The sequence below is a fragment of the Sapajus apella genome, unplaced genomic scaffold (assembly GCF_009761245.1).
Source record: "Sapajus apella isolate SASKATOON/1434 unplaced genomic scaffold, GSC_monkey_1.0 scaffold146, whole genome shotgun sequence".
NCBI lineage: Eukaryota > Metazoa > Chordata > Mammalia > Primates > Cebidae > Sapajus > Sapajus apella.
Genome location: NW_022437086.1, coordinates 2,156,899 through 2,167,301, shown reverse-complemented (window position 1 = coordinate 2,167,301; position 10,403 = coordinate 2,156,899). Strand labels below are relative to the sequence as shown.

Sequence of the window (10,403 nt, the reverse complement as noted above, 5' to 3'; positions counted from 1 at the left end):
GAATATTTTTTTTCTTCTAACTCAATCCTCAGTGATGTGGTTCAAGGGTTATTGGGCCCTACGGATCCATCAGCCAGCCCTCCACCCATGTGAAGAAGTGATAAAACCACAGGAACAGAAGTGACGCTTCTCTCTCCAATACCCCTCTTCCAGCCACAGATTCAGAAGGCATCTCCTCTTTGGAAACAGGCAGAACCAGGAAAAATCATTCTTCCTTGACCAAAAAGAATCATGATAGCTTTTCCGAATTCAATTCAAGATACACTTGCTGAGCACCTGTGTTCCCAGCCCCCCTTGGCACGGTCTTATCTGTAAATATTCTCAGCAGAAGTAAGAAAGCAGAATTGGAACTTTTTTTATCTTTTACTTACATTTTCTTGGTACGAGTTTTCTGGCAGCGTTTAAGTCTGATGTCCCATGAAGTGTGAGGGACCAAGCCCAGGACTGTCTAATCTCAAGAAAGGGTGTCTCTCTATGAGAGTACTGAACCCCACGGAGCTTGTTCGCCTGCTGGAACTGGAGAACTCAGCGTTTCTTCTTCACTGTTTGCCTCAAGAGGAACCTCTTGAAAGAGCCTTTATTTGATGTCCCTAAAAACTGGAAGCAGCAAAAAGAAGGGGTGGTTATGAAGGTGGGTTACTGCGCCCTCTGAAGCCAGGCCTCTGCGTGAAGATAAGAAGGTGGTTATGAAGGTGGGCTACTGCACCCTCTGAAGCCAGGCCTCTGCGTGAAGGTAAGAAGGAAAGTCACCATGGTGGAGGGGGCGGGTCCCATCACAGCCCCAACCTGCAGCCCCTGTGACCAGACAAGAGACAGTTGCACCGTCTTCCTCACAGCAAAGTCCACCTGCGCCCAAAGCCTTCCTTAGCACTCCCCAGTCCCAGGGCTGCTGGGACATGTACCCCGATGTCTTTCTCGTACATTTCCGGTACCAGGAAGTCCACACATGGCTGGATCTTCACATGAGGCCACGTCTCCTGGCTCCTAGCCAGGGATCTCCAGGCAGCCTAGTGGAGACCGTTCCATATAATGGTTACTCTCTTTGGTGTCTTTGCTGTTTTAGGCAAAGAAATTGCCAGTAAAGCTTTAAGAGATTAGGGCTGAAGAAAGAAGTAAAAAGAAATAGAGAGACAGGAGGATCCAAGATGGCCGTTTAGGAACAGCTCAGGATTGCAGCTCCCAGTGAAAGCGCAGAGGGTGAGTGGACGCCGCGTTTTTATTGCCCACAGACTAGGAAATTCCCGGGCAGAGGTGCTCCACGGTCGCCAGCGCGGCTGTTGTGGCCAGCGCTGCTGTGCCAGCCAGCGCCGGCCGGCGCCGACCAGCGCCGCCGCTCTGCCCCGCGCGGCTGCTTTGTCGGCGCCCCGGAGCTGCGGTTCTCCGTACAAAATACACCGGTCCGGGTGCCCTTTTGGCTGGCGATTGGAGCCACGGGAAGTCGCCCATATGCTGGTTCAAAAAGGGGACTGAGCAGAGAACCAGGACAGTAGATTCCAGGGCAAAAAAAAAAAAAAAAAAAGAAAAAAAAGCGCCACAAACCTCAGTGTCACTGTTTAAGCCAGCGCAGTGAGTGGCCGCAGGGGAAAACAAACAGACCCCGGCGCCTCTTCAACAGGCGACTGGAACACCAACTTAAAAAAGGCTCTGAGGCAGGGAGCCAGGCGATCAGGCGATAAAAGAACAGCAACCAGAAACTCTGGATTGAGAATTTCACAGCGAGCGCAGCTGAACCTGGGACAGTCCAGCTCTGTGGGGGAGGGGCGTCCGCCATTACCGAGGCAGCCCGCCATTGCTGAGGCAGCCCGCCGTTGCCAAGGCAACACGCCACAGCAGAGACTCCGCCCCAACAGAGGCGGGCCACCATCACCAAAGCAGTTCTAACTACACCCATATAAACAGGACTGCAGGGAAGTTCACTCGGCAGCGGGGCGCAGCCCACAGCAGCTCAGCAAAGCTGCTATAGGCCGACAGTGACTAGGCTGCCTCCTTGCTGGGCTGGGCAGGTCTGAAGGAAAAAAAGAAAAAAAAAAAAAAAAGAAGGCAGCAGCATAACGGAAACTCATAAATAAAGCCCTAAATCCCAGGGACAGAGCACCTGGGAACAAAAAGCAGTTTATGAGTTCTGCTGCAGCAGACCTAAAAGTACCTGCCCAGCAGCTCTGAATGAACAACAACAGAGCTTGCAGCTCACCATTTGAGCTCCTATAAAGAAAAGACCGTCTCCTCAAGCAGCTCCCTGACCCCTATATATCCAAAAAGACACCTCATAGAGGAGAGATCAGATTGACACTAGGCGGGTATCCTTCTGGGACAAAGATAGCAGAAGAAGAAAACTGGTAACAACCCTTGCTGTTCAGCAGCTGCTGCAGGTGAACCCCAGGCAAGCAGGGCCTGGAGTGAACCTCAGCAGACCTACAGCAGAGGGGCCAGACTGTCAGAGGGAAAACCAACAAACAGAAATAACCTCATCATCAACAAACAGAACGTCAATATGAAAGATTTGAGACCTAATCTGAAAGCCAGCAACTACAAAGTCGACAGGTGGATAAATCCTTAAGGATGGGAAGAAACCGGCGCAAAAAGGATGAAAACACCCGAAACCAGAACACCTCTCCTCCTAAAAGGGATCACAACTCCTCGCCAGCAAGGGAACAAGGTTGGATGAGAACGAGTGTGATGAAATGACAGAATCAGAATTCAGAAGGTGGGTAGTAAGAAACTTCTGTGAACTTAAAGAACATGTTCTAACCAAATGCAAAGAAACTAAGAACCTTGAAAAAAGATTTGACGAAATGCTAACAAGAATGGACAAAATAGAAAGGAATATAAGTGAATTGATGGAGCTGAAAACTGCAACACGAGAACTTCGTGAAGCATGCACAAGTATCAACAGCCGACTTGACCAAGCAGAAGAAAGGATATCAGAGGTCGAAGATCAACTCAATGAAATAAAACGGGAAGGCAAGACTGGAGAAAAAAGGGTAAAAAGGAATGAACAAAGTCTCCAAGAAATGTGGGACTATGTGAAAAGACCTAATCTACGTTTGATAGGCGTACCCGAATGCGACGAAGAGAATGAATCCAAGCTGGAAAATACTCTGCAGGATATTATCCAGGAAAACTTTCCCAACCTAGCAAGGCAGGCAAACATTCAAGTCCAGGAAATACAGAGAACACCACAAAGATATTCGTCAAGAAGAGCAACCCCAAGGCACATAATCGTCAGATTCACCAGGGTCGAAATGAAGGAGAAAATACTAAGGGCAGCCAGAGAGAAAGGTCGGGTTACCCACAAAGGGAAGCCCATCAGACTCACAGCAGATCTCTCAGCAGAAACCCTCCCTACAAGCCAGAAGAGAATGGGGGCCAATATTCAACATCCTTAAAGAAAAGAACTTTCAACCCAGAATCTCCTATCCAGCCAAACTAAGCTTCATAAGTGAAGGAAAAATAAAATCCTTTGGGAACATGCAAGTACTCAGAGATTTCGTCACCACCAGGCCAGCTCTACAAGAGCTCCTGAAAGAGGCTCTACACATATAAAGGAATAAGTACCAGCTCAACTAAAGGGCAAAACAGCCAGCTAGCACCAAAATGGCAGTATCAAATTCACACATAACAATATTAACCCTAAATGTAAATGGACTAAATGCCCCAATCAAAAGACACAGACTGACAAATTGGATAAAAAGCCAAAACCCATCTGTGTGCTGTATCCAGGAAACCCATCTCACCACATATACACCATGGAATATTATGCAGCCATCAGAAACGATGAGTTTGGGTCCTTTGTAGGGACATGGATGAACCTGGAAACCATCATTCTCAGCAAACTGACAGAAGAGCAGAAGATCAAACACCGCATGTTCTCACTCATAGGCGGATGTTGAACAATGAGAACACATGGACACAGGGAGGGGAGCACTACACAATGGGGTCAGTTGGGGGGAAATAGGGGAGGGAGGGTGGGGGGTGGGAAGCTGGGGAGAGATAGCAAGGGGAGAAATGCCAGATGTAGGTGATGGGGAGGAAGGCAGCAAATCACACTGCCACGTGTGTTCCTATGCAACAATTTTGCATGTTCTTCACATGTACCCCAAAATGTAAAATGCAATAAAATAAATAAATGGGAAAAAAAAAAAAAAAAAGAAATAGAGAAATAGAGATCACAGCTTCTCCTTGCCAAATAGAGGAAGACCTTCCACATCAGTAGAGTTCAAAAGAGTCCTCCAGAAATGGTCGTCGATAGTGTGAATTTCTGCATCAATGCAACCCCCTGGGGCTTCGGGTTTCAGCAGGTAGAAGACCTCTAGAAAATGTTTATACAGTATGATCTCAATTACGCAATTATGAAACAAAATAAAATTTAAAAAAAAACAGTGTGGAAAAAAGACTGGCAGAAAATGCTGTAACATGTCCAGAGACACGGTTGTATATAGCCATGCAAGAACGGATTTTCATCTCAACTCTGCGGTTTACCCGCTGTGCTGCTGTGGCCATGTTGTCTGACTTCTCTGAACCTCAACTTCCTCCTCTGCAGTAGGAATAATGCCACCTACCTCAAAGTGTTTGCTATGGTTTGGCTGTGTCCCCACCTAAACTCATGTTGAATTATGATCTTCAGTGTTGGAGGCGGGGCCGGGTGGGAGGCGGCTGGATGGGAGGCAGATTTTCCCCTTGCTGTTCTCGCAACAGTGAGTTCTCACGAGATCTGGTTGTTTAAAAGTGGGTGGCACTGCCCTCCTTATGCTCTCCCTCCTGTCGCCATGTGAAGACATGCATGCTTCCCCTTCACCTCCGCCACAACTGTAAGCTTCCTGAGGCCTCCCAGCCATGCTTCCTGTACAGCTTGCAGAACTGGGAGTCAATTAAAGCTTTGTTCTTCTTAAACTATTCAGTCTCAGGTAGTTCTTTAGGCAGTGTGAGAATGGACTAGTACAGTGTTATTGTGAAAACTGCATTATGTGATGTGTGTAATGCCTTGTGCTTGTGCAGGGCCGGTGGCTCACGTCTGTAATTCCAGCACTTCGGGAGTCTGAGAAGGGAAGATCAGTTGAGGTCAGGCCTTCAAGACCAGTCTGGGCAACACTGCAAGACCCTGCTTCTGCAAAAAAGTTAAAAAATTAGCCAGCTATGGTGGTGTGCACCTGCAGTCCTAGCTACTGAAGAAGCTGAGGCAGGAGAATTGCTTGAGCCCAGAAGCTTTAGGTTGCAGTGAGCTATGATTGCACCACTGCACTCCAGCCTGCGCAACATGGCAAGACCTCTTCCCAAAAAGGAAAACAATGGTGTTCTGCATCCTGACAAGAGTTCTTGTCTTTCAGGCTCATGCCATGAGGCTCTTCACAGGGGACTTCAGGACTGCTGTGTGCAAACAAAGCCCGTTTCTGCCAGGCAAGCCTCGGCCCTGTGCAATTGGCTGCAATGTGGAAGGAGTGGGGAAATGAAAACCCGGAAAGCAGAGAGGAAGGGCACTGCTCACAACTGCACTTTCACCCTTGTGTTAGGAGCAGAGAGGAAGGGCACTGCTTACAACTGCACTTTCACCCTCGTGTTAGAAGCAGAGAGGAAGGGCACTGCTCACAACTGCACTTTCACCCTTGTGTTAAGAGCAGAGAGGAAAGGCACTGCTCACAACTACACTTTTATCCTCACGTTAAACAACCAGAGACCTTGAAAGAACACGCCAACGGTCATTTTTGCACAAGCAGCAAACACTGACATGCTGTTCCAAACAGCAATGCAATTCAAGATGCCGTAAGTTACGTCCTCTTATTGCAAATATCACATAAGGTTGGATTTTCCGTTGACGATCTGGGGCAAACTATGGAGGCCAAACAAGGACTCCAGCTCTCCAGGGCAGCTTCTCCAGTCCCTCCTCATGCTCCCAATCTCATCTCTACCCTCAGGCTCAAAGCATCAGGCACCTCGGCTGGGCCACAGCTTTTCAAATTACGACCACTGCAAACAACAGAGGGAGCCGACAGGTAAGACACAGACGACAACATGCCACCTTGGCCTTCAGTGGGGGACTACATTTGTTCTCAAGAGTGTAAGCCAGTAGCTCACGGAATTTAGAACAGAGAATGGCCTCAAAGGTCTCAGCCTTGGTTTCCCATAGGAGACTCCATCTACTGACATACCCAAGGTCAGAGGGTTAGCGGTGTGATCTTGGTCAATCCAACTAGCAAAGCCAGGTCTAGACGCCAAGCCTCCTAACTGCCAGCCACAGATGCTCCGTCTAAGGAGGGATTCTGCTTTGCCCCACATCTCTGGGTTTGTTGGCTCCACCCTTTGCGAGGTGCTCCCTCCAGGGTCTGCTGTTCACGTCGGAAGAAGGCAGATCTTGGATGCAAGATGTGTGACAAATGAAACCAAGGCCTTGCCAGCTGTGTAGTCCTGTGGCGGCTGTTTCTCACAGCCACAAGCTGTCACAGACCTCCAGCTGATGCCAGCAGGGCTGCAGAGGGCACCATGCCAACCTCCAGGGCAGCCCTCATGGCTGTAACAGTGGGACTAGTGATTAGAATGAAAGCACCCACTCTTATCCAGACCTGGTCATTATCTGTGAATGGGGACAACAGATGAGCCCCTCGCAGCACCATGGCAACCGTCAGGAAACACACTGGCTGCTGAGCGCCGGAGCAGTGGTGTTCCTACAACGCACCCCTGCTGGCACGGGCTAACCAGGACGTATGGACAATGGTATGTTCGATCATCTCCACCACAGATGACTAACACATTTGCAGAGACTAAATCACAAGGACAAGATAAATGTAAAAATGTAGCTGAACACGAGTATTCTTTTTTACAGCTTTGAGATAGAATTCACCCATTTGAAAGCATCACAGTCCAATGGTTTTTAGGATACTCAGAGCATTTGGCAACTATCACCACAACCTAATTTTAAAACATTTTCATCACCCCCAAAAGAAGATCCACACCCTTTAGCTGATACTCCCCAGTCCCGTGCCATCTCCCTGGGTCTCCCACCATCTCCCCCGTCCCTAGGCAACCACTAATCTCCGTCTCTACAGATTTGCTCATTCCAGACATTTCACAGAAACGGCATCATACAATATGTGGTCTTTTATGACTGACATCTTTCTCTTAGCATAATGTTTTCAAGGTTTGTCCATGTGATCTTTTTTTTTTTTTTTTGAGACAAAGACTCACTCTGTCACCCAGGCTGGAGTGCAGTGGTGTAATCTCGGCTCACTGCAGCCTCCACCTCCCAGGTGCAAGTGATTCTCCTGACTCGGCCTCCTGAACAGCTGGGACTGCAGGCATGCCCCATCACTCTCAGCTGATTCTTGTATTTTTAGTAGAGACAGAGTTTCACCATGTTGGCCAGGCTGGTCTCAAACTCCCGACCTCAGGTGATCCACCCGCCTCAGCCTCCCAAACTGCTGGGATTATGGGTGTGAACCACTGTACCTGGCCTGATTATTTATTCTTACCATAACTCTTACAGCATCTTTTCTGTATCTTGAAGTCCTTCTGAAAAGTCCCCAAACATTTTGGTTACTATTGGAAATCAGAAGGAAAACAAAGTCCATTTACCCAGGCGTTTAGCGTGCCAGTGCAGGTGGCATTGTGTTACGGCTGAGATATGGTCAATCAATGTATTTATCTGTATCAACAGCCACTAAATACTTGGCTTAAAAAATATTTAGTTGTGCTTTGTGGGTGCAGTTTTCTCATCATGTATAAGTCTAGGGCTTGTGGCAAGAAACAATTATTCCAAAAACAACACACTTTGGAAGACTGACGCAGGAGAATTGCTTGAGGCCAGGAGTTCCAGACCAGCCTGGGCAATGTAGCAAGACCCCATCTCCACAAAAAATGAAAAAATGAGCTGGGCATGATAGTGCATGTCGGTAGGCTCAGCTACTCAGGAGGCTGACGCAGGAGAATCGCTAAGCCCAGGGGTTCAAGGCTGCAGTGAGCCGTGACTGCGCCTGAACTCCAGCCTGGGCAACAGAGCAAGACCTTTTCTCTAAAAATCGGAGTCCCTATTTCACCTGATGAACGTTCATGCCTTGGGGATGCGCAACACTGCCCTCTGCTGGACAGCGTTCCAGGAAGACCAAACAAGTCAGAAGAGCGCAAAGGGGTAAAAGGGCCAGAGGATGCCGGCAAGCTTCCTTTTCTTTGCTCACTAATCAAAGAACATTTAAAGGGCACCAACGGCGTCCAGGCACTGTCCTGGGGATGACGCAAAGACAGGCAGTGACGTGTCCTCCAAGTGCTCCTTGGTTAAAGGAGTTCTTTTTGACACAAGCTAGGACACCAACCCCCTGCGGGAATTCCCTGGGCCTGAACACTGCCAGAACACATGTCTCAGGTACCACGTCAAAGGCAACACAGGCGGGGTGCAGTGGCCCATGCCTGTGGTCCCAGCACTTTAGGAGGCTAAGGCTGATCACTTGATGCCAGTCTGGGCAACATAGTGAGACCCCATTTCTACAAAAAAAAAAAAAGTCTTAATTACCCAGCTGTGGTTGGGCACACCTGTAGTCCCAGCTACTCAGGAGGCTGAGGAGGGAGGATCACTTGAGATCAGGAGCTCGAGGCTGCAGTGAGCTATGATTGCACCACTGCACTCCAGCGTGGGGGACAGAGCAAAGTCCTTATATAAGTACGCTCTCAAAACCCTGCCTCAAAAATAAGAAGAAGGACATTGTTCCTCTCCATATGGTCCTCCCCCAAGGGCTGTGTGAGTGCCCCTATGGCATGATGGCTGGCTTCCCCAAAATAACACCTGCAGGCTGCAGTGGCTGGATGACCTGGTCTTGGAAGTCACCCCCCGTTACTTCCACTTTATTCTGTGGGCCACACAGCCAGCTCAATTCAATGAGGGAAGCGCCCACACAAGAGCACGAGTTCTGGGCAGCAAGAATCATCAAGGAGCACCTTGGAGTCTGGCCACCGTGTGACAATTCTATTTTTCTTCCACTTTTCCACCCTGAAGGTCAAAATCCATATTCCTAATTGTTGTTTGAATCCACCCTTGAAATTCCTGCCAGCGTTCATCCAGTCTCCACCCAAATCCTCCTTGGGCAGGAGCTCAAGGTCCCCCGGCTCTGCCTGGTCTGTCCTCAGATGGCACTGACTCTTGGGCATCTCCTGCGCAGCCTGGGTCAGTTCCTCCTCGTGTGAATCCTTCAGATCGTTAAAAATAGCAACCACGGTCCTTCAGTAAATATTGATTGAGACCTACTCTGCCCCAACCCAGTGTGATAGTGCTGGGACATTGCAGGAAGCAAGGCTCAGCCTTTGTCCCAAGAGCTCATCTTCGTCTGGCACCCCTTGCTCCATTCCAGCAGATCCATACCACACCCCAGGAGCAAAAGACTCCTGGGCCTGACCTCAGGGAAAACCCTTCTCTGTTGGCCAAGGCTCTTTTGGTGGCGAATGACAGAGAACAAAACTCAAATGGCCTCGAGAAAACAGGGAAGCGTGGACAAAAAGTGAGCTATAAAGTGGCTTGGAATCTGAGGCCAATCTTAACGCTTCTGAAATATCCTTTAAAAGATGTGAAGCCGATAGACAGAAAGCAACAGAATTTTTAATATTGCCCTGATACCCAGCACCCCTCCTGAACTTTTATTTTAATTAAAATTGCTTCTGCAGATTCTTTCAGTTTTGTGTATCATTGGCAGATAATTCCACTTCTGATTCTTCCATTCCAATTTGGTTTGTTTGTTTGTCTGTTTTTGAGACAGAGTCTTGCTCTGTTGCCCAGGCTAAGGTGCAGTGGTTTGATCTTGGCTCACTGCAATCTCCACCTCCTGGGTTCAAGAGATTTTCCTGCCTCAGCCTCCCAAGTATGTGGGACTACAGGCATGCACCACCACGCCCAGCTAATTTTTTGTATTTTTAGTAGAGACGAGGTTTCGCCATATTGGTCAGGCTGGTCTTGAACTCCTGACCTCAGGTGATCTACCTGCCTCAGCCTCCCAAAGTGGTAGGATTACAAGCATGAGCCACTGTGCCCAGCCTCATTCCAATTCTTATATCTTTTCTTTTATGCTTATTTCTGCACCTGTTAAGACCTCCAGTATACTTCAGAGTGAGATGAAGGCATCTGGTGAAAAAAATAAAATATAAAGACCTCCAGTATAATGAAGAATGGAAGTAATCATAGTACACATCACTACTTTATTTTTAAATACTTCTTTCTTCTAACTCTGATAACGGCAGGATCATTTCTATCAGAGAAAACCACCTGTTGACAACAACTGTAAACTATGGACAAAATATTAAAACAACTGTATCATGTCCTTGGAAAGCAGCCAAAACCAGGCAGAAATTAGGCACCTATAAGCCTTAGGGAAGTGGAAGTACGCGACATGAGATTTGGGCACCTGTAAGCCTTAGGGAAGTGGAAGTACGCGACG

The 10,403-nt window shown here is 48.2% G+C and overlaps 1 protein-coding gene across 1 annotated transcript in view; it reads right to left on the bottom strand.

Moving 5' to 3' along the window:
• Positions 1–411: 411 nt before the first annotated feature.
• LOC116540884 (S-adenosyl-L-methionine-dependent tRNA 4-demethylwyosine synthase TYW1) overlaps positions 412–10,403 on the bottom strand; it is a 309,103-nt gene continuing 299,111 nt past the window's right edge. Inside the window, exon 16 of the mRNA XM_032264675.1 lies at positions 412–597. Within this exon, the coding sequence (XP_032120566.1) occupies positions 526–597 (72 nt within the window). The 3' untranslated portion in view covers positions 412–525. The remainder of the gene's footprint in view (positions 598–10,403) is intronic.